Source organism: Borostomias antarcticus (genome assembly GCF_949987555.1).
Source record: "Borostomias antarcticus genome assembly, chromosome: 24".
In the NCBI taxonomy this organism is placed as follows: Eukaryota; Metazoa; Chordata; class Actinopteri; order Stomiiformes; family Stomiidae; genus Borostomias; species Borostomias antarcticus.
In genome coordinates this window covers 14,908,909-14,932,952 of record NC_140257.1, presented here as the reverse complement: position 1 = coordinate 14,932,952, position 24,044 = coordinate 14,908,909, and the positions used below count along the sequence as shown (strand labels likewise).

Genomic DNA, 24,044 nt, shown 5'->3' with positions numbered 1-24,044 from the left:
TTTATCCAAAACGCTTTACAATGGCCTCTCATTCACCCATTCACACACACACACTCACACACCGATGGCGGCAGCTGCCATGCAAGGTGCTAACCTGCTCATTGGGAGCAATGTGGGGTTCAGTGTCTTGCCCAAGGACACTTCCACATATGGACAGGAGGAGCCGGGATTCGAACTGCCATTAAAATGCCATTCTTATTCTTATTCTTATTTTTATTATTATCATGGCATATTAGACATCAAAACAAATGGCATCACACCTTCCTCAGGGAGTCAAACTCTCATTGACCACCTGGTCCTCATCTAATGGTATTCAGGGGATCACCACCAGGTGGTCTATGATATCTGTTTGACTTCTGTTTGACATGATACTAAAGGCATTTTATGTTGTTTTTATTTGAAAGCGAGTGCCCTCAAGCCTTTTTAGTGATTTTTAAACTAGATAACTGTCGCCATCTGACCACTTTTAAGGGCTGAAAACATCTAACACCTCACAACCTTGATTTTAGTATGCACAATCCCTTTAACGATGCGCAACACATTGAACTCCATGATGCATTTATCAAAAACTACTAACAGTTGGTGTTAATGGAAATGACCTCGTTATAGAGAGTTTACAATGACATCTGCCAGATCAAGGCTGCACACTTCTCTTGGCGCAGGCAATCCATTTACAGTGAGGAGCGGGAGATCAAACGTGCAACTCTTCATATGGGAGAGCACTTTCAAACTGCTGTGATGGTTTATTGCATGCGTGGAGATTTTCCCCTTGAACATGGTCTGTTTACATTTGTATGTATGAGAGGTAACTGCGAAAGGAATAGAATATTCACTGACTTCTCTTCTCAGAGGTCAAGCACATGAAGAATGGATCATGGACAACATCTCCCTGAGGCAACGGTCAACATTTACTTTCTTGACCAAACACCGTCTCAATTAACCTCGCGGGTCTTGCCGAGCTAAATGAAAGGTACAACGACGAGAAAAGATGAATAGGCTTCTTTTTTTTTTGAAAGGGAACGTGTCACACTTTTTGAAAACCTGGGCGGGTTGTCGTTGACGTCGCTGAGGGTGATGTTTATGGTGGTGGTGCCCACCAGTCCCCCCAGCTGACCGCCCATGTCCTTGGCCTGGAGGAGGACCTGGTACACCTCCTTCACCTCCCGGTCCATGTTAGCCAGAGCTGTCCTAATTACCCCTGAAGAGGAGGGAGGAGAGAGAGAGAAGAAGGGAGAGTTGGAGAGCGAGCGGGGTAGGGAGAGAGAGAGAGAGAGAGAGAGAGAGAGAGAGAGAGAGGAAGGGAGAGTTGGAGAGCGAGGGGGTAGGGAGAGAGAGAAAGAGAGAGAGGGAGATAGATAAAAAGAAAGCCAAGGAGAGGGGAGGAAAAGAAGAAAGAAGAAAGAACAGAAATGGATGAGTTCTCTCTCTCACGACAGAGCGCGTTCCCTTTGATGTCCGTCCAGTACGAAGGAGGTAGATTTAGCTCCCTGCCTTCATTAAGCCCCCTGTTACCAATCTGTGTACGATGCCATGAAAGGACGACCTTTGACCTCCCGTTAAAGACTAATCAGGCGTGAACGCTGCCTTCCCCCCATTCAGACAGATTCTGATCAAGAGTGAGTCCGCAGGAAACCGGCAGGTCTGTATGTTGCCACTGGCAACGAAAGGAGAAGGAGAGGAGTAGTATTCCCTAAACCAACCGAGCATGAGAGCTCACACTGAGCTCAGTGCCGCCTTTGATGAAGCGCTACCAAAAATGAATCGAGCAAGAATACAGACAACCTCCATGTTTGGATGCTGTTCTGGACATCTAAAGTCTTTTGATTGGAGGCAGAGCCGTGTAACGTTGGCGACGCCGGCGGCGTGATCTCACCTGTCTTGCCGTCGACGGAGAAGTACGGCTGGCCACGCAGGACGCTGTACACCAGCCGGGCGCTGCTCCCGTAGGCGGGGTCGTCGGCGTCCGTGGCTGTCACCTGGGTTACGTAAGTCCCTGTGACAAACACACACGCACGCACACATGCACACACACACGCGCACGCACACACATGCACACACACACACCCACCCACAGACACACACATGCACAGACACGCACACGCACACACACGCACACACACATCCACAGACACACACACACACATACATGCGCACACACACACACACACACACACACACACACACACACTCACACACACACACACAAACAAACACATACACACACACACACATAAATCAGATAACATAAATTTAGATAAATATTTTGGTGCATACAATCTACAGTTCCATCAGTAATACTGGCAAATTCATTTTGAACCATTTATCAAATGAAAATGGCAGTTTTTTGTCGTTGTTGATTTTTGCTCTGATCAAGGGCGGAGCCTAAGGGTATCCTAATTTACAAAACAACAATAAAAGGCAGGGAGAAATCCACCCATTAGACAGAAGCAATCAATACAACATGCTATACGGCACAATACAGTGCGACCAGTACAATACAGTGGGAGGAGGAGTAGGGTGAGGTGATGGGCTGGAAAAACTAGCCAGCAAAGCAGAAGCATGGCGACACAACATGTGGGTATGAATCAGCGTGTGTGTGGGTGTCAAATGAATGTGGGGCTGAAGACGCTCTCTACCCCTCAGCCACAGTATTAAGAGATTAAGGTGTTACTCTTAAATGAACTCTGGGTAATATCCCTTAGCTAGCAGATGGGTTAGTAGGCTGAGCTCACCTACAGTAACATGCTGGGCATGCTCCAAATCTCAGTGTCCACACAAGTCCAGAGAGACGTATTCTAACATACATGCTCAAGTCCAGAGAGACGTATTCTAACATACAGGCTCATGTAAATGGTAAATGGGCTGCATTTATATAGCGCTTTTCCACCTTAGCGGCACTCAAAGCGCTTTACAATGGCCTCTCATTCACCCATTCACACACACATTCACACACCAATGGCGGTAGCTGCCATGCAAGGTGCTAACCTGCTCATTGGGAGCAATTTGGGGTTAGGTGTCTCGCTCAAGGACACTTCGACATGTGGACAGTCGGAGCTGGGATTCGAACCGCTGACCCTTCGATCATTGAATGACCCGCTCTACCAAGTGAGCTAAAGCCGCCCCATGTCGCGCATGTCCAGGACCATCCCAGAGAGAGCTATTCTAAGCAGGAATGAGGCGCAAAACTATCCCAGCTGGCAAATCCCGATGTGCTGAATACTGAGTGTGATAATAAAGAAAACTTTAATATTAACAGACAAGCAACTTAAGCCTGCGAGCTGAGGAGGTGTACTTGATTTCTGGAATAGTGAAGATGTAGCAGAGCCTGTCTCACTTCCAGGGTACAGTATGGTGAAGGTGTAGTGGATTCTGTCTCACCTCCAGGGTGCAGTATGGTGAAGGTGTAGTGGAGCCTGTCTCACTTCCAGGGTACAGTATGGTGAAGGTGTAGTGGAGCCTGTCTCACTTCCAGGGTACAGTATGGTGAAGGTGTAGTGGAGCCTGTCTCACCTCCAGGGTATAGTGGAGGTGTAGTGGAGCCTGTCTCACCTCCAGGGTACAGTGAAGGTGTAGTAGTGTGGTGTAGTGGAGCCTGTCTCACCTCCAGAGTATAGTGGAGGTGTAGTGGAGCCTGTCTCACCTCCAGAGTATAGTGAAGGTCTAGTGGAGCCTGTCTCACCTCCAGGGTATAGTGAAGGTGTAGTAGTGTGGTGTAGTGGAGCCTGTCTCACCTCCAGGGTATAGTGAAGGTGTATGGAGCCTGTCTCACCTCCAGGGTATAGTGAAGGTCTAGTGGAGCCTGTCTCACCTCCAGGGTATAGTGAAGGTGTAGTAGTGTGGTGTAGTGGAGCCTGTCTCACCTCCAGGGTATAGTGAAGGTGTAGTAGTGTGGTGTAGTGGAGCCTGTCTCACCTCCAGGGTATAGTGAAGGTGTAGTAGTGTGGTGTAGTGGAGCCTGTCTCACCTCCAGGGTATAGTGAAGGTGTAGTAGTGTGGTGTAGTGGAGCCTGTCTCACCTCCAGGGTATAGTGAAGGTGTAGTGGAGCCTGTCTCACCTCCAGGGTATAGTAAAGGTGTAGTAGTGTGGTGTAGTGGAGCCTGTCTCACCTCCAGGGTATAGTGAAGGTGTAGTAGTGTGGTGTAGTGGAGCCTGTCTCACCTCCAGGGTATAGTGAAGGTGTAGTAGTGTGGTGTAGTGGAGCCTGTCTCACCTCCAGGGTATAGTGAAGGTGTAGTAGTGTGGTGTAGTGGAGCCTGTCTCACCTCCAGGGTATAGTGAAGGTGTAGTGGAGCCTGTCTCACCTCCAGGGTATAGTAAAGGTGTAGTAGTGGGGTGTAGTGGAGCCTACCTAAAGGGGACATCTCGGGGACGGTGGCCGTGTAGGGACCCTCCAGGAACCTGGGTTCATTGTCATTGATGTCCTGGACCTTGATGACGAACTCTGACTCTGGCTCCAGAGGTCTGAAATCAATTAACCAGTTATTCAATGAATGAATGAATGAATGAATGAATGAATGAATGAATGAACCAATCAACCAATCAACCAATCAACCAATCAACAAATCAATCAATCAATCAATCAATCAATCAATCGATCCCCCCATCCATCCACCCATCAATAAACCTACATTCTTTGTTCCCTTTTTTTTTTACGCACAATTGTCACTAAAAGGGCTTTAACAAAACCCAAACCTAACATGCCCAGGATGGGTTCTGAGTTCTGACCAGCGTGGTCCTGCTGGGTTCTGACCTGCCGGAGTGCAGGTCCACGGCCTGGGCCCGGAGCGTGTAGTGGGACTTCCTCTCCCGGTCCAGGCCCACCAGAGCGTGGATGTCCCCGGTGGTCTGGTCCACGGTGAAGATGGAGCCCGCACCCTCTCCCGACAGGGTGTACTTCACCTCGCTGTCCCCTCTGTCCCGGTCCGTGTGGAGCTGAGCAGAGAGAGACATGCATTCTGTATGAGGGGGGCAGTCATAGCACACTGCGCTGGACAAACGCTATATTATACATGTACACCGCTTTTTTTTATATTGTTTTTTACTGCACTGGTCAATGTACAATCAATGTGCAGTAACATTATACCGCTTTGTTATTTATTGTAAACAGACTTCAAATTCTCCCGTTTTCTTCTCTCTTGCAGGCTGTTAAGGATAGAAAGGCGGACATGAATCAGGATCTGTCTCGAGGACTCAAAGTGAGGCGAGATAAGTTTGAGGTTGTGATATTTGAAAACCGCACACAATTGATTTCCGATCACGGTGAGCTCTGTTGCCGTAATGCAATATAACTTCGATTAACATAGAGTTTTGAGACACCACTGGATTTGTCCAGCCCTGTTATATAAGGATAAACAGATGAGATGTCTGAAAGGTAAGGCTTGTTATCAGATTGGTTCAACATCCTGTTCTTAGACCATTCATTCAACATCCTGTTCTTAGACCATTCATTCAACATCCTGTTCTTAGACCATTCATTCAACAACTTTGGAGGCCATTCCTCAAAGGCACCTGTCTGCGTTCGAGTTTTCCAGTGAGCAGTAAAGATAACCTTGCAATAAGTCTTGCTATATTACAGTACAAAGCCCCAGTATGGCAGCCGTACCCACTAACAATCAATCAGGTCGTCCTCAGATGAGCTTTCCGACGGAGCCTCCAGCCATCTCGTTCCCCCATACTTATGGCTTGCTCACCAGCACTCTACACTGCCGCATCGGTCAACTCTAAGCCCACAACTCTAAGGAAACCAACACACTGAGGTCATCTACAGTCCCACAGAGTTGGTCGAGGAGGAAACCATCAGCTCTGACCCGTGACTGATGATTGGCCTATAAAGAGGTCCATTACTTAGGATGGGTGCAGGGGTCATGTAGTATTGTTCTCTACCTACCTGGTAATCAGCACAGCCAGAGGTATGCAATCAATTAGCCAATTAAGGAGCTAACCAATCAATCAATCAATCAGTTAATTAATCAGTCAATTAATCAATCACGCAATCACGCAATCAAGCAATCAAGCAATCAAGCAATCAATCAAGCAATCAACCAACCAATCAATCAATCAATCCATCCATTACTATTACTACCACTCTATCGCTGTACCTTCCTTGTAGTCCACCACCAGCCACAACACAGCGACCGCGCGGAGCGAGGTGTCTGGCACATAGCCAGACACGACAAGACCCTCTAATGAGATTCACGATTTTTCGTTTTGTTTTTGAAAGCCAGTGAATGGATATTTGACAGAACTAAATCCAATATGGGAATATCAAAGCGGTAAACAGCCTCTCTCACATTGTATGACGGTTCATTCATCTCACATGTTTACCAATCAGCAGAAGTAAACAACATTCCTATTTCGAGAGGGGTGTGTGAGTGTGTGTGTGCGTGCAAGTGCGTGTGTGGTTGTGTGTTTGTGTGCGTGTTTTGTAATGAGTCTGTAATGGGTTTTCTGTTTGTTTAATCAGGCCAATATGAATCCATTGCTCATCTATAATGACACACGAGGAACAGTTAATCTAGGAGCTTCACGTTGTCCAAACACCTGTCAACTGTTGAGCCCTGAGATTATTTCTGCTCTGAGCACAATGTAGTATTGTGGTCAAGACCAGCTAAAACAAGACCAAGTCATGACCAAGAGTGTATCAAGACAGAGACAAGCTGGACAAGGCCAGTCCCACATTGCATGACACGCATGATAGAACGTGGAACGTGCAAATCATAGGCATTTCTCAAATTAATCTAAAGTTATTGGTTGCATTTGCAATTGAGTGATGTTCCCACACCTGTGTTCTTGAAATATAATCCTGAATCCTCTTTGTCAAAGCTCGAGAGAAGGCTGAGTAAAAATGTGGTCGATTCCAAGACGGTTAAAAAGTGTCCAGTCTCGAGTACTACGAGTACTACAACATGACAATGCAGTGATGTGGACAGGGCCTAACACTTCTGTCCTGTAGTGTTGTGGACAGGGCCTGACACTTCTGTCCTGTAGTGATGTGGACAGGGCCCAACACTTCTGTCCTGTAGTGATGTGGACAGGGCCCAACACTTCTGTCCTGTAGTGATGTGGACAGGGCCCAACACTTCTGTCCTGTAGTGATGTGGACAGGGCCCAACACTTCTGTCCTGTAGTGATGTGGACAGGGCCCAACGCTTCTGTCCTGTAGTGATGTGGACAGGGCCCAACACTTCTGTCCTGTAGTGATGTGGACAGGGCCTAACACTTCTGTCCTGTAGTGATGTGGACAGGGCCCAACACTTCTGTCCTGTAGTGATGTGGACAGGGCCCAACACTTCTGTCCTGTAGTGATGTGGACAGGGCCCAACACTTCTGTCCTGTAGTGATGTGGACAGGGCCTAACACTTCTGTCCTGTAGTGATGTGGACAGGGCCCAACACTTCTGTCCTGTAGTGTTGTGGACAGGGCCTAACACTTCTGTCCTGTAGTGATGTGGACAGGGCCTAACACTTCTGTCCTGTAGTGATGTGGACAGGGCTTGACACGTCTGTCCTGTAGTGATGTGGACAGGGCCCAACGCTTCTGTCCTGTAGTGATGTGGACAGGGCTTGACACTTCTGTCCTGTAGTGATGTGGACAGGGCCCAACGCTTCTGTCCTGTAGTGATGTGGACAGGGCTTGACACTTCTGTCCTGTAGTGATGTGGACAGGGCCCAACGCTTCTGTCCTGTAGTGATGTGGACAGGGCTTGACACTTCTGTCCTGTAGTGATGTGGACAGGGCTTGACACTTCTGTCCTGTAGTGATGTGGACAGGGCCTAACACTTCTGTCCTGTAGTGATGTGGACATGGCCTGACACTTCTGTCCTGTAGTGTTGTGGACAGGGCCTGACACTTCTGTCCTGTAGTGTTGTGGACATGGCCTGACACTTCTGTCCTGTAGTGTTGTGGACAGGGCCTGACACTTCTGTCCTGTAGTGTTGTGGACATGGCCTGACACTTCTGTCCTGTAGTGATGTGGACATGGCCTAACACTTCTGTCCTGTAGTGATGTGGACAGGGCCTGACACTTCTGTCCTGCAGTGATGTGGACATGGCCTGACACTTCTGTCCTGTAGTGTTGTGGACAGGGCCTGACACTTCTGTCCTGCAGTGATGTGGACATGGCCTGACACTTCTGTCCTGTAGTGTTGTGGACAGGGCCCAACACTTCTGTCCTGATCCACATCTTCCTGATCATCCTGTCATGCACACCAAGACTCATAAGATGAATGAGTCTCCGCAAAGGTCATCTAGACATAACAAATCGAGCACGGGGGTGATATTTTCACCACTCCAAAGGGCATGAGGTGTGCTTTCTTCCAGTCCACCGATTGAAACGAGCGATTGATTTATTTGATGCATTGTTACAGCTTTTGCAGTGAGAGGTGAGGAGGGACTACATGGAAGTGTTTGGTGAAGTGGTTAGCACTTATGTTCTGACCCGGAATAATGAAGAACATGGTACTGTAACTGTAACACTCAACTACCAGGGTTCTGCACTTCCCCTGCTTGTAACATCGTTTACAGTACCTCATCCCGATCTGTCTTTGCCACCATCTACCTAAGTGGAACCATTTCCAAGAGGAAGGAAATTTCATTTTATTTAAGTGCAATATGTCCATGCTCAGCAAGCGCTAGCACTACGTAGCTACGTACCCATCATTGGTTGATAGTACTTGGCACTGTTGGGTTTTATAGGTTTCTCCTCATATCTCTCTAACAAAGGAGACATCTCTGTTTGTCTGTCTGTATCACCGTCATCTCGAAAAATGGGCACTGTATGAAGATGATGTTTGGTAGACCGTATCGCTCAGGACCCAGTGTTGAGTGTGTTGTAATAGTCAAAAGAAAAAGAACTGGAGCAACACGGAATTAAATAAATGTTCATTTAATGAACCACGGTGTCGTGACTGGCGCGTTTCAACAAGTGTCTTCTTCAAAGTGAACTTTAGATCATTAGACTCTTTTTTTAAAGACAGTTATTGTAAAGTTGCAACTATTCCTCATTACTAACACTAGTGCACAGTGCCCATGAAGCCGACATGGTCTCGTCTCTTTTCTTTCTTTCTTTCTTTCTTTCTTTCTTTCTTTCTTTCTTTCTTTCTTTCTTTCTTTCTTTCTTTCTTTCTTTCTTTCTTTCTTTCTTTCTTTCTTTCTTTCTTTCTTTCCTTTCTTCCTTCCTTCCTTCCTTCCTTCCTTCCTTCCTTCCTATCTATCTATCTATCTATCTATCTATCTATCTATCTATCTATCTATCTATCTATCTATCTATCTATCTATCTAACATTTATTCATTTGTGTTTAGATGGAAGGCCTGATGAGGCCAGCTGTATAGGTGGATCAACTATTAACAAATACTTAACAAGTCATTAGAAAGTAGTTTACTAATAGCTTGTTCATGATCCATTCACTTTTTATAAGCCTAAGTTCTAGATCATTAACCTACTATTAACAAACATTTAACAAATCATCAATAACTAAAAGTCTACCTCTACTCCAAATGTGACATCTGTCTAACTCGCAATGCATACTGGGACCTGGAGTCCTAATGTTATTAACACGACAGGAGTAAGCTAAATGAGTCGTTGAACACTGGCTGTCGGCAGGTTTAGAACGGCACTATGCTAGTAGCTTCAAAACAGATCCAGAAGTAGCTACTAGGTTTTAAGATTCCCAGTCTGTCCATCGCGGTTGGCCAGCTGCATCTGCTATCTGTAATCCTCATCATTCATTATTTATAGGGCAATACCAGCAGGGTATGTCTGGGTGCTGCTGAGGAGTCACAGTGCACTCTCCTCTCAAAGTGATTTTGTGAAGGTGTGCAATCTGTCATGGCAGATTCTGTACTGTTGTTTCGAATTAAGTTTGACATACGACTGTACTCTGTGATCAACAATTATTTAATGCTGCTGGTTCCCTGTTGTTCATTGAAGAAGCAGTAAACCAGCACTCACTGAATAAATATTATAGTCTTTATATTTATTGGGCAAACTGACACGTTTAGTCCTTACGTCATCATAAGCATCCCTGCTGTTCATTGCCTTGCATGTGTCTAGATGTTTAAAGGGATAGTTCAACATTTTAAACATGCCCTTTCCTAAACTGCACCACCCCTGCCAAACCACCACCAGACAACCAGTAATCGTGGCCTAATCCTTCACACTCTCTGTCAATTAGCTAGAGCAGATTCATCATGGCTCTGGCCTGCCAGACTGGGCAGGGTTCCATGCTGGAATCTCTCTCTCTCTCTCTCTCTCTCTCTCTCTCTCTCTCTCTCTCTCTCTCTCTCTCTCTCTCTCTCTCTCTCTCTCTCTCTCTCTCTCTCTCTCTCTCTCTCTCTCTCTCTCTCTCTCTCTCTCTCTCTCTCTCTCTCTCTCTCTCTCTCTCTCTCTCTCTCTCTCTCTCTCTCTCTCTCTCTCTCTCTCTCTCTCTCTCTCTCTCTCTCTCTCTCTCTCACACACACACACACACACAAGCAATGCCGATGCAGCCAAGGCATCTGTTGACAATGTGTAGAAGCGAAGGGACCACAGGAGGCAGAGTAAGGCTTGCCACCTTGACTTTGCATCACCATGGCGACGACGGGCGCGCAGACAAGTTGATGATTCTTGTACTTTGCCTTCAGCACTAGATTATGCTCTTAGTCACTTGTTTTAGAAGGAAGATGCACTTGTGAGTTCTGGCAAGTAGTAGTACATCGGCTCTTCCTACGTTAAATGCAATTATTGTTAGTCGCTTTGGATAAAAGCGTCTGCTAAATGACTGTAATGTAATGTTAATGTAATAATCCCCAGCACAATGCCAGTCCTAGCCCCACTGGCACTAGATTTCACAAACACCTCTTTATTATCTTGTGAAGTCTAATTTGGAGATGCTCCACAACATAGTCCTCTCTCGCTAACGAGACAACGCTGAGGAACAGAGCACAAAATCACAGCAAGACGCATGCCACCCAGAGCAGTGTGGTATCAGATGTGACGAAGGTATTTTTAGTCATGTGCAGTCACTTCAAGTCGTATCGAGGAAAACCATCCCTTTGAAGCTGTAGGCGATTAGATCAGATTAGCTTTCATTCGATTACGCTAATTAATGACGAGACAGACGTCCCATGAATATTTGAGATGCAGGCTCCAGATAGTGGCCTCGCCAAGCAGAGTCTTTGAAGCCGTCCTCAGTGACAACTCTGACCCCATGCCGTGATGAGAGGGTGAGGTGATGTCAAAGAAAGGTTGACTGTGATTAGTCAGATGATGAACTGCTCATTAGCCTCTATGTCCGCTTCATACCGTTACCCGACTCTAAGGATCTAACTGGCCTCCATAGTGGCAAGCAGTATGACGTACAGTATTACACTTGTTTAGTTTAAAACTGTTGACTTTTTATTTGATTTAGGAGCCCATAGTTGCCTATAGGTCCCCCACCTGGTGATAAGCACTGGTTAAAACCAATGCACCTGTCAGCTACCCTGTAAGACATCTTTCAGTTGTAAATAATACGTATTTTTCTCTGATTGCAGTGCCATGGATAGCGCCAGATCCTAGTCAGTGTGTTGCCTTCCCAGAATACTGTGGTTCAGAGATCCTAGTCAGCGTCTTACCTTGCCAATGTACTGTGGTTCCAATCCCATGTACTCCTCCAGGACGAAGAACTGGTTCCAGACCCATCCTCTCTTCACCCTCTGCGCCCCCCAGCCCCCGTGTCCGTGTCTCCTCCCCCCTGGCATGCCTCTGTGTCCGGCACCGCCCCTCAGTCCGCCCCTACCCATCCTGCTCTGGGGCAGGGAATGGAGGGCGGTCAGGAGTCCTTTGTCCAGCAGGAAGCAGAAGAGCAGCAGCAGGCTGCTCCTCGTGAGCATCGGGGAGAAGGATCTCTTCAGTGGTTGGTTAGGGTGGGTCTACAGAGGAATACTGGATATGGTAAAGTCGGAGCTGTTTGAGATGTACTCACACTAGCAGTAGCCAATGGGACAAGGTATGTCTAGGTATAAACTCATGTGTTTTTTTGTTTTTTTTACTTTAACATAGATTCCAGGTTAACTGCCAGTGTGATGAATGATGCCTGGTTGGAAATCCTTAGTGGTAGATCATACAAGCTGAAGATCCATAAAAAACGCTGCCTGCTTGCATGTCCATAAAAGCTAGACTGCGGAACGAAGAAACTGTGGGGTTGGAGACTTGAAGAGCTGGGGTTGGAGGTCTGCGAAGGCTGGTTGTGGGTCGGAGGAGTCCCTTGGGTGACATCTGGAGTCCGGATGAAGACCTTGGGCGTCTGACTCTTCCCAGTCACTGGTCCTCAATCACCTTCTTCACCTGCTTGAGAGTTAAAATAATATAGTAATGATAGCTGCACTCATACTTTCTACACAGTACACATTCTAATGACATACAGTACAGGAGTTACTCCAATCTAAGCACCGTTACTCGAGTGGTCCCTATCTCATTTACCCATGGATCCGCTTCCCACTCTCTGACAGTCGTCATCAATAAAGAAAACCACTTTTCCCACATCGACCTCCGATTTCTGTTTTCTAATTTAGTCCATAATGCACTTCCCCTGTCCGTCCAGCCAGCCTTGACAGGACGGTTGACTCTCTAGCAGGGAGGCTTTTACAGATGGTGAATCTGGAGGAGATGAGACGTGAGAAAAGAAATCCTCTGGAGTTTCTTTAGCTCAGCCATAGGCTATATGGGAAGCAGCAGGGAATCACAGGCAGTGAAAAGATACAGAAACTACAGCTGTTCCAAGTACTTGAAAAGCAAGGTTTCATGCAAATACGTCCACGAAAGTAAAAGAAACTGTACAACTTACACTCATTTTCAGACAGCAGCAATATCCGCTCGCTAATTACGGAACTGAAAACCCTTGGCTGCGCTGTGGGAGGCTGTCTCTTAAAGCCCTGCAGGTTTCAGATCTATGCGTGAGAGACGGATGATGGATGTGCTCTGCCGCTCGTCCCGCCCCAACCTCCCTCATCCCTCTCTACTTCCAACCCCTCTCCCACCACAAATCTGCTGCAACCAGCAGGCTTATTTTTAGCGTCAGGTTTACACAGACACACACACGCACGCTCGCACACACACACACGCACGCACGCACGCACGCACGCACACACACACGCGCGCGCACACACACACACACACACACACACACACACACACACACACACACACACATTATATACTGTTTTTCCCGTCCTCTATTGCCCTGTGATCTGAATGTGCAGTTCAGTCATACGAGCATTTTTGGGCTGAAGGGGTATTGTGTGGCCATGTTCTCTGAAGGCTTTAGCTAACAGTGTCTGTGTTCTCTGGGGGCTATCTAACAGTTTGTATTCTCGGAGGGCTAGCTAAGTGTGTGTTCTCTGAGGGCTATCTAAAGCCTAATTTATACTTCATTAAACGGCTCATGGCTCATGTCTCATGGCTCTTGGTTGCCATGGAATGGAATGCCTGGGCATTGTCTTTAGCTTCCATTACATGGCAACCAAGAGCCATGAGCCGTTTTATGATCGTATAAATTAGGCTTAACAGTTTGTATTCTCGGAGGGCTAGCTAACAGTGTCTGTCTTCTCTTATTAATACATCCATGGTATTCTCGGAGGGCTAGCTAGAGTCTGTGTTCTCTGAGGGCTAGCTAACAGTGTCTGTGTTCTCTCCGGGCTAACCATAATTGCCAAGCTTGAGATCTCCAAAATAGCGAGGATTGCTAAACAAAAGAGGGGGCTCTGGGGGTCTTCAGAAACTTTGTTTCGTGCATTCTGGTGACTTTTAAAGAATGAAAATAATAAAATTATAAGTACACTGCTACAGCATTTTTATGTTAAATACTTTAAGAATCTCAGGACGGATTACAGAGTAATTCAACCCTCTTTGTCAGTGAGCCTGAACACCAAATTTGGGTCACCAGTAGGACTACCACCTGAGGGGAATAATTCTCAGTGATCTTTGGCAAGGTATACACTCCTAGTGCTAGAACATATGTGATAGCATTACAGCGGTGGTTGCCTGTCACTCAATTTATAACCCCATGCCAAAACACATTAAAACTTTAGGCCTAGAACAGAATATAGCTACTTCAAATACAATACTTATTATTGACCTTTTACAAAACACATGGCCCTTTCTTTTAAAACTTTCCGTAAAAACTATAATTCTTCTTTCCAGGACGTCTGAAATTTACACAAGTAGGCCATTTCTTTCTCTTCGAACTCTCCAATTCTCCCTCGACTGAGACAGTTGAAGGCGAGCAGCTTTCTTCATGTGCATGTAACCATGTAAACGATACATCTAGGTGGAGTCACAGTGCCACAAGACAGGTTGTGATCATTAAAAAAAAGCTGTAAAAATGTGAATGAATTTGAATATCTGTGTTCTCTGAAGGGTAGTTAACAGTGTCTGTGTTCTCTGAGGGCTATAGCTAACAATGACCATGTTCTTTGAGGGCTATAGTAGCAGTGACCGTGTTCTCTGAGGGCTAGCTAACAGTGGCCGTGTTCTCTGAGGACTACAGTGACCGTGTTCTCTGAGGGCTAGCTAACAGTGACCGTGTTCTCTGAGGGCTGGCTAACAGTGACCGTGTTCTCTGAGGGCTGGCTAACAGTGACCGTGTTCTCTGAGGGCTGGCTAACAGTGACCGTGTTCTCTGAGGGCTAGCTAACAGTGACTGTGTTCTCTGAGGGCTAGCTACTGTAACAGTGACTGTGTTCTCTGAGGGCTAGCTACTGTAACAGTGACTGTGTTCTCTGAGGGCTACAACTAACAGCCTGCACTGTCTGTCATTAAAGCAGTGCCACCAGTACCGTACTGCCTAAGGGATACAGTTTTGACTTGATATTAGGATTGTAATGCCCAGTGGTGTAGTTGGTATACAAAGTATACCACCCAATTCTTTATCCATTGATATACCCACTTATTTAACCACCACTAATGGAAATACTGTAATATTTATGTAGCCATTAGATTAGTACACCCACTTCACCCTTGCGCATGCTTGATTTGCAGTCTGCCGAGCTCACACAATTGGGTGAATAATTGCAGCATTGCAGCCCGCTTGCCTGTATCATCTTATCATTCATCCAGATGATTCATTTTCCCAATTCACAAATATGCTCAGTGCTTATAGTTTCTGTGGAACTTGTTGTGTTTCCTAAATCAGCCTCCCATCACCTGCTAATGATACAGTATACAGTATGCAGTAGATGTCTGCCTCCAGCAAGTTGCTGATGCCAACTGTGTGTGTGTGTGTGTGTGTGTGTGTGTGTGTGTGTGTATGTGTGTGTGTGTGTGTGTGTGTGTGTGTGGAATTTGCACTTGAAAGCTATTGGATGAGCTGACTGTAAGAGTGTGTGTTTCTCTCCCTAGCATTTAGACACGCCATGTCCTGCATAAAAAATTAGCTATTTTCCAGCCACCCTTCAAATCCAATCAAATCAGCCTGACAGTCTCCAACAGTGTCGGCCAGTTAGAGGGCGCTATTGGACCTTGAGGAACAGTTTAAACCCTTAAGAAGAAAATGAGAAGACATATAGACCCTTTAGAAGAAAATGAAGGCCAGCTAAGCTAATTGACATGCGCTCACGGACGTGCCATCCTGTCTTGTTGTGGTGGTGAACACACCTTGTCTTTCTATTCTGTAAACAAGCAGGTGAATGTACCTGATGGACAAGCACCTGGACCAAGGTGTCTATCTCTTTACCGTGACGAATCTCAACCGGCGACTGTACAATGTCTGTGATTAACCCGACAACCGGGCAATCAACGTCATACGTTCCTCAGCACCTCCGAGCGTGCAGTCTCGCCTGTGAAGTTGTTGTGGATCAGTGGTTCTCCACCGGCGTTGTTCGGTAAAAAGTAGTTCCGCTTCTGCGGCAGGATACTCTCCTGTGACGTCCAGTGCGATCTACTTGTGTGCACCTCGCTTTCACATGAGATGAGCTGGTACACAGCTTAACGAGCTAGCTATACCTTCACTGAACACGAGCTGAGCTGGTACACATCTTAACGAGCTAGCTATACCTTCACTGAACACATGAGATGAGCTGGTACACAGCTTAACGAGCTAGTTATACCTTCACTGAACACATGAGATGAGCTGGTACACAGCTTAACGAGCTAGCTATACCTTCACTGAACACATGAGATGAGCTGGTACACAGCTTAACGAGCTAGCTATACCTTCACTGAACACATGAGATGAGCTGGTACACATCTTAACGAGCTATACCTTCACTGAACACATGAGGTGAGCTGGTACACAGCTTTACGAGCTAGCTATACCTTCACTGAACACATGAGATGAGCTGGTACACATCTTAATGAGCTAGCTATACCTTCACTGAACACATGAGATGAGCTGGTACACAGCTTAACAAGCTATACCTTCACTGAACACGAGATGAGCTGGTACACAGCTTAACGAGCTAGCTATACCTTCACTGAACACGAGATGAGCTTGTAAATTATTGACATTTCTCTATGAACCAAATGGGTTTATAGCACGTTTTGTGCGATTTTTGTTCGACAGTGTGCATATCAGCTAGCAACTTGGCAGCCATAATCAGTTCTGCATTCACTCAGTAAACTATCAAACTGTGATGTGTCATCATAGCTTGCTCGGTCGTCTCATTAAGACAGGTCAGGGAAGAATTTTTACAGATCACTTCTGGCCCCCTGGTGAAACTGTTTTTTTTGCTGGAATATGTAGGATTGGGACCTATGCCCAACCCCCCATTGCTCTCTGTAAAGTGCATTATGTTGCCTTTGTGTATGAAATGTGCTATACAAATAAAGTTTGATTTAATGTTTTATTTGACTGAGTTTGGCAGTGTTTGGCATTTTCCCACATTTTAAAACGAGTTTGCTCGCACAAATATTACTACAGTCAAGCCAGCCGGCATTCCAGAAATCACAGCCAAGCAATCTGCTGTGATATTTCCTCCTGAGTTTTTTCAGCATCTCACCAAGGAGGTTATGACTCAGGAGAAATCACTGTGTAAGCCCTGATTTATCTTATACAGATTTGCAAGGTCATATTCAGCATATTATGAAAAATAAATTGTCTGTTTCCAACCACTAATTACATTTCAGAAACTAATCCCAAAACAATTCACTGAGGAATTTCAAAATAAAGGTCTTTCAAATATATTAGGCACTATACACAATGTGTTCCACGCTGAGTATACTATTAAAACAAACTGTCAGTTTTAATCACTATTCCACTTCAGACACATTCTAGAGGACCCTAGGTAGATGCAACTCTGTCATATTTTGAACAGGCATAAATCTTAAAGCTCAATCTTATCTATAGTCAGATCAACAGGTACATTTGTTTTGGTTTCTGGTGTACACCGGACGTGATGATTAGATGAATTTTGAATGGTGAATGTTTACTGATTCAGTCCATTTATCTTCCCCTCGTGTTGTGAGTAATGCTATCTATAGCCTACATGTACACACACGGACACACACACGCACACACACAGCGTTTGTTTAAACAGGTGCTAAATCCCTTTAAAAACTGTGGTCATCAATCTGGCTGGGATGTTGAACACATGCTGTGCCCTAGTTGTAGCCGTGATCTCTGCCCAGCGCTGCAGTCTAATAAGTGCTGAACACCTCCACCATCCATCGCCAGATTCCTCTCCTCCTGACATGTACTTACTCACAGCTTCTCCAACCTGGACGAACTACATTTTGAAATATGCACATTACAGATAGGGCAAACACTGTTTACGTTCCGCCACTGTAGATCTAGCCTTGCAGAAACAGATTAAGAGTCAATTCACGCCCCACAGTTCCCCAGAGGAGCAAACTGACCTGGGATCAGTATTTAGGACCTACTTCATCAGACCCCTCCTACCTCCCATGTACTCTGTGTCATGGACTGTCTACATTACATTACATTAAATCCCATTGCATTACATTAGTCATTTAGCAGACACTTCTATCCAAAGTGACTTAAAAAAATAATATATAATATATAAGTATAAGGAGCACAACAGAAACTAATAATAATACCTTACGTCAGGAGTTGAACTATAGCTTAAAACATGTAAAAACATCTTCAAATCACATATGCTTTGCATGTGTCCTGGTAACAAATCTATATAACTGCTGTTGCAGACTGGTGACTAGTTCTGTGTGCAGGGAGCTGAAGCAGTGCACTAGAGGGTTGTGTACGAGGAACCTGTCTACCTGCCTCCTTCTTGCACGCCCACGCCCCCCCAAGCCTGTCCCCTCTCTTTCAATCTAATCCGATTGGACCGATGATGGCACCATGCTACGGCAAAAGTAACACGCTTACCATTTAATCCTTTGAGGTGCTGTGTTCGCGGACGTGACCTCATGTGGCTGAAGATGAGTTGAGAGATATTACAGTGGGCATCCTGGGCATCGACATGGAGCGTCTGAACCTGCCTTCGCTAAAAATCGCGTTCACTATTTCAGTAACTCTCACAAAGAGAGACCGTACTCAGAACCGTATCTGTACACTGGCATTTATAAACACGAAATATTGAAAAAGTGAGATAAACGCTTTGAAGAAGCAGTGAATACTGAAGCAAAAATTAACAATCACTTTAATTATTATTCCACTTGATGACTCAGTAATGCCCCATGGACAGTAGCACATACCTCGGCCGACCCTCCCGGCGTGAAGCTGACGCTGTTTCTGTTGTTGTTTGTTGTTGACCAGATTGTCGACCCGATTAATCCAAACATCAAAAGCAACGCTGCTCCTTCATGAGCGGAGAACGTGCCCAGGCTCGCAGCCCCACAAGGTTCTCTCTCTCCTTCCTTCACCCCCTCTCTCCCTCCGTTTGCGCTGCTCCCTGTATTACTTTTCTACCCCCTGGTCCTCGCTCCTCTCGCTCTGACTCAGTTTCTCTCCCCCTCTCTCTCTCTCTCCCTGTCTCTCTCTCTCTATCTATCTCTCTCTCTCTATCTCTCTGTCTTTCTCTATCTCTCTGTCTCTCTCTCTCTCTGTCTCTCTCTCCCTCTCTCTGTCTCTCTCTCCCTCTCCGTCTCTCTCTCCCTCTCTCTCTCTCTCTCTCTCCCTCTCTCTGTCTCTCTCTCTCTCTGTCTCTCTCTCTCTCTGTCTCTCTCTCTGTCTCTCTCTCTGTCTCTCTCTGTCTCTCTCCCTGTCTCTCTCCCTGTCCTCAGAGTTCAGAGAGACCGAGGTAAGCGCTAGGCTGTGTTGTGTGCAGCAGTGCGCTGATAGTGGAGCTCCAAGCCCCCGTGTGCTTCTCTGACTCTGTCCTTCGTCTCTCTCTCTGATGTGAGCACGCAGCAGTTGAGGTGGGCGTCAGACGATCCACCCCAGGTCCACAGCACACACACACACACACACACACTACAATCTGGATTAGGGTCACACCCGCCCCCGGATAACACTTCAGTCAGATGGTTTGTTTGGCCATCGGAGGGGCAGAAAATCTGGGTCTCGCCCACAAGACTTCTAATTAGTTAACACCATTATACATTCAACTATTTATGAGAAACCCTCAAGGATAAGTGTTTTTTCAGTCGCGTGTGTGTTTGTTTGTGTGTGTGTGTGGGGGTATGTGTATATATGTGTGTGTGTGTGCGCGGGGTGTATGGGTGTATGCGTATGTGTGTGTGTGTGTGTGTGTGTACTGTATGGAGGCCTACAGGCTTATTAAGGAGAGGCCAGCCCGAGGAGAGTGACAGATTAGCGTAGCTCCCATATGTGTGCACTCAATCTAACCTCTAATAGAAAATGCTCGGGCTCTTGCATTTTTGATAGCTTCTGATGGATTGGACGTCCTTCCTTATGGCACTGACCTATTTAGGAATGCCAAGTCTCCTCACTTCTCTTGCAGGCAGCCTCTATACTCTCTCCTGGTTCTTTTCTGCGAGAGAGTTGACCATTACACTCTTGGGGACGAAAACAGGGTTGTTACCTAGTAGAGACATTCTTCAGTCGCCCCTGTGGTTGAACTGTCTAAACATCCCTTTTCGGATCCTGGTAGAACTGATAAGTTCTCGCTTAAAAAAAAACATATCACCACTTATGTGTTTAAGTGATTTTACCCTGATCTCTTCTCGGTGGAATCTGATCACTGAACGTGTAGGGGTGAGGGAGCTGTATTAAACGTGCATTACTGAACATTCACAAGAGCTGAACATTGGCTAATCATGTATTAATGAGTCATTGTTCAGCTTATGGACTGATGATTGACGTCAGAGCGCTGGACTTCCAAGGTGAAACCGAGAACAGGGGAGTGGATGTTCGAATAAAAGCAAGAATAGGATGAATAAAACAGTACAGGTTGAAGGTTGAAACACACCATTAGTTCAGAGAGAGAGAGAGAGAGAGAGAGAGAGAGAGAGAGGTGTGTGTGTTTGTGTATGTGTGTGTGTGTGTGTGTGTATGTGTGTGTGTGTGTACAATATGTGTTAGAGGGAGTTGCGGAACGGATCAGTGGACTAGGAGTAGAGGGCACTGAGGGAAGACAGACATGTACTGTTAACCCTTTCTAGAAGACAAGGGTCTTCTGTTAACCCTTTCTAGAAGACAAGGGTCTTCTGTTAACCCTTTCTCAAAGACAAGGGTCTTCGGTTAACCCTTTCTAGAAGACAAGGGTCTTCGGTTAACAGTATATGTCTGTCATAATCTCTTCTAGAAAGGGTTAACAGAAGACCCTTGTCTTCTAGAAAGGGTTAACAGAAGACACCTGTCTTCTAGAAAGGGTTACGGCCAATTTATACTTCGTCGTACGACACTTTTGAAAGTGTCGACAGACAGAAATTACGTCACTTTCGACACTTTTTTTTGCCGGACAGGAGTGTCTTGCACCTACCACACTTTCTAATGTCGCAGACGCCGTCACTTTCGTCGCACAGCTGTGATTGGATAGCTAGATAGAAGGCACGTTCGTTGCCATGGATACGCTTTGGCTTCCTTCCTTTGACATCCTAAAATAACCAAAGTGCATTTCCTCGTCCATCTCTCACATCTGTTGAAGAAGCAGTTGTCCACTTGAATGTCTCTTGTTCTGTTGAGTGGACGAACCGAACATCTTCTCTTTCTTTTCCCCCTCTCTCTCAACAATATCAAATTCTTCCTCCTCCTCTATAATCTCGTTTATATCAGCCACCGGCACTGGTGCAGCAGCCATCATTTGCGTAATGTGTAACAGCCCCGAGTTTGATGTTGTCATAGAGAGAATCAGCCATGCGTCTGCAAGTTACCATGGAGGTGATCAGACACTTCGCTGAAGTATAACTGCTAAATGTCGGTTGACGTAGTTTTTTTCTGTCGACAGACTTGTGTCGTACCACACTGGTCGACTGAGTATAAATTAAGCTTTAACCCTTTCTAGAATACAGGCATGTCCTGTTAACCCTTTCTAGAAGACAGGTGTCCACTGTAAACCCCTTCTCACAGAAGCAAAAACCACTATGAGACCCATTCTGTACCACGTCTAAAACTGGCCACCGGAATTAACATACTGATATAATTCACCACTATCTGACGTATGATATTACTATATTATTATACCCCCAACCCCCCCCTCACCGCCTCTCTCTCTCTCTCTGAAGTAAGAGTGAACAGACGATGTCATAGAACCCAAATGAAGAGGTCCAGGAGCTAGGCCACCACACCGAGCCCTTAGTGGTGATGCAGAGCATGCTACCATCATGCTCAAACACTCCCTTTTCATATCAAAGTGGTCTTCTTTTGATTGAGGTTGTGCTCCAGTGTGTGTGTGTGTGTGTGTGTGTGTGTGTCCCTCTACACAGATCAACCCCTGCACAGATGGCATGCCTCCTCAGAGAGACATCACTTAATCCTCCTAACACATGGGATGAGTGTGTGTGTGTGGGCGTGTGTGTGTGTGTGTGTGTGTGTGCGTGTGTAGATATCCTGCCCCTCTCTCATTATGCAAAAGACTTGAGTTTCTAATGGCCAATCAGCCATTGTTTTCATTGCAGTGATGTCAAAAAGATTACAAGGCGTGGTCTGATTGGTCGACCTCAGACCGCAACTCTGAGTTTGAGTTCTAACAGTTGAGGTTTGAGTGTAAAAGGGAAGATAGGCCGTTGAACTGTACTCGCTCTCTTTTTCCTCTTGCTATTCTCTTTCCTTCTCCTCTTCTCCTCTTTTCCAGGCTCATCCCACCTACGTGCAAAACAGAATGGTTCAGGCGGCCATCAGACTATCAGGGGCGGAGCTAGGAGAGGGCAAGGTTAGGGGCGGAGATAGGAGAGGGCAAGGTTAGGGGCGGAGCTAGGAGAGGGCAAGGTTAGGGGCGGAGCTAGGAGAGGGTAAGGTTAGGGGCTAAGCCCAGAGAAGCCTTGGTGCGCATGCTGATATTTTGGGGTGGTTCACATGTCAATTTTAGGTGATCCATGCTGCTATAACTGGAACATTATGGCCTATGTTTTAGTTAACAGTACATGTCTGTCTTCTAGAAAGGGTTAAAGGAGTAGTAAAGAGAAAATCATGTTTAGCCCTGTTTTAAAGGAGTAGTAAAGGGAAAATGCATGTTTAGCCCTGTTAAGGTTACTTATGATCATCTTGTCTTTGAAATTGAGAGTTTAACATGTTTTTTTGAATGATTTTTCAAGGTGCCCACCCACATCCATTGTATGACCAAAACGGTGGTAGAGCAATTATCAGACTTTCTCAAAAGTGATAGTTTTGTCAACTTTTTGATCTGAACCATTGTATATGATCATTAGTAACCTTAAAACGGGGCTAAACATGCTTTTTCCCTTTACTACTCCTTTAACAGTACATGTCTGTATTCTAGAAAGTGTTAAAGCTTAATTTATACTCAGTCGACCAGTGTGGTACGACGAATGTCTGTCGACAGAAAAAGTATTATACTTCAGCGAAGTGTCTGATCACCTCTTGCTCTTGTAACTTGCAGACGCGTGGCTGAACATCAAATTCGGGGCTGTTGTACTGTAAATGTGATTTTGTTGAGAGAGAGAGGGGGAAAAGAAAGAGAAGGTGTTCGGTTCGTCCACTCAACAGAACAAGAGAAATTCAAATCGACACCTGCTTCTTCAACAGGTGCAAGAGATGGAGGAGGAAAAGCACTTTCGTTATTTTAGGATGGCTAACCAAGGAAGCCAAATCGTATCCATGGCAACGAACGTGCCTTCTATCTAGCTCAGCGACGAAAGTGACTGCATCTGCGACATTAGAAAGTTTGGTATGTGCAAGACACCCCTGTCCGACACAAATGTCCCCCCACCCTCACCCTAACCCAGGTCCTTATCCTTTTCCTACCCCCACCCTACCCCAACCCCTGCCTCTATCTGGGCCCAGGCACATTCACGCACACACAGACATACACCAGTGTTTGCCATCTCTCTCCTATGATGTTTTTAGCCCTTCTTGCTCTGAAAATGTAATTTAATGCAGTTTATTGCTCTATAAATGTTATTAGCCAGTAGACAAACATACTCCAGGAGCTTGCACGATTGCCTCATTGAGAGGGGTCAGGGAAGAATTTTTACAGCTCACTTTTCTGGCCCCTGGATGATAGTTTTTTTGCTTCCCTCTGGAATATGTAGGGGTGGGACCTATGCCCACCTCCCTTGTTCTCTGTAAAGCGCATTGTGTTGCCTCTGTGTATGAAATGCACTATACAAATAAAGCTTTGATTGATTGATTGACAAAAAAGTGTCAATAGTGACGTAATTTCTGTCTGTCAACACTTTCAAAAGTGTCGTACGACAAAGTATAAATTGGCCTTAACAGTACATGTCTGTCATAATCTCTTCTAGAAAGGGTTATCAGAAGACCCCTGTCTTTTAGAAAGGTTTAACAGTGCATGTCTATCTTCTAGAAAGGTTTAACAGTGCATGTCTATCTTCTAGAAAGGTTTAACAGTGCATGTCTATCTTCTAGAAAGGTTTAATTTGACTGAATTGTATGATTACTTCAATCAGTACATTTCATGTAATTTGTAATGATACAGTATGTGACCGCCACTGGAGGTTTGGTCCTGATGTCTGCAATTCTCAAGATGCGCTAGAGGGAAAAATACATTTTGATTTGTTTTTCCTGTTTT

The 24,044-nt window shown here is 45.7% G+C and overlaps 1 protein-coding gene across 1 annotated transcript in view; it reads right to left on the bottom strand.

The window, feature by feature from the left end:
• Positions 1–11,852, bottom strand: part of cdh12a (cadherin 12a) — a gene marked incomplete at both ends in the record, with an annotated part of 29,073 nt that extends 17,221 nt beyond the window's left edge. Inside the window, 5 exons of the mRNA XM_084458308.1 lie at positions 1,031–1,198; positions 1,874–1,993; positions 4,350–4,462; positions 4,752–4,933; positions 11,595–11,852. Of these exons, the coding sequence (XP_084314434.1) occupies positions 1,031–1,198; positions 1,874–1,993; positions 4,350–4,462; positions 4,752–4,933; positions 11,595–11,852 (841 nt within the window). The remainder of the gene's footprint in view (positions 1–1,030; positions 1,199–1,873; positions 1,994–4,349; positions 4,463–4,751; positions 4,934–11,594) is intronic.
• Positions 11,853–24,044: the final 12,192 nt, after the last annotated feature.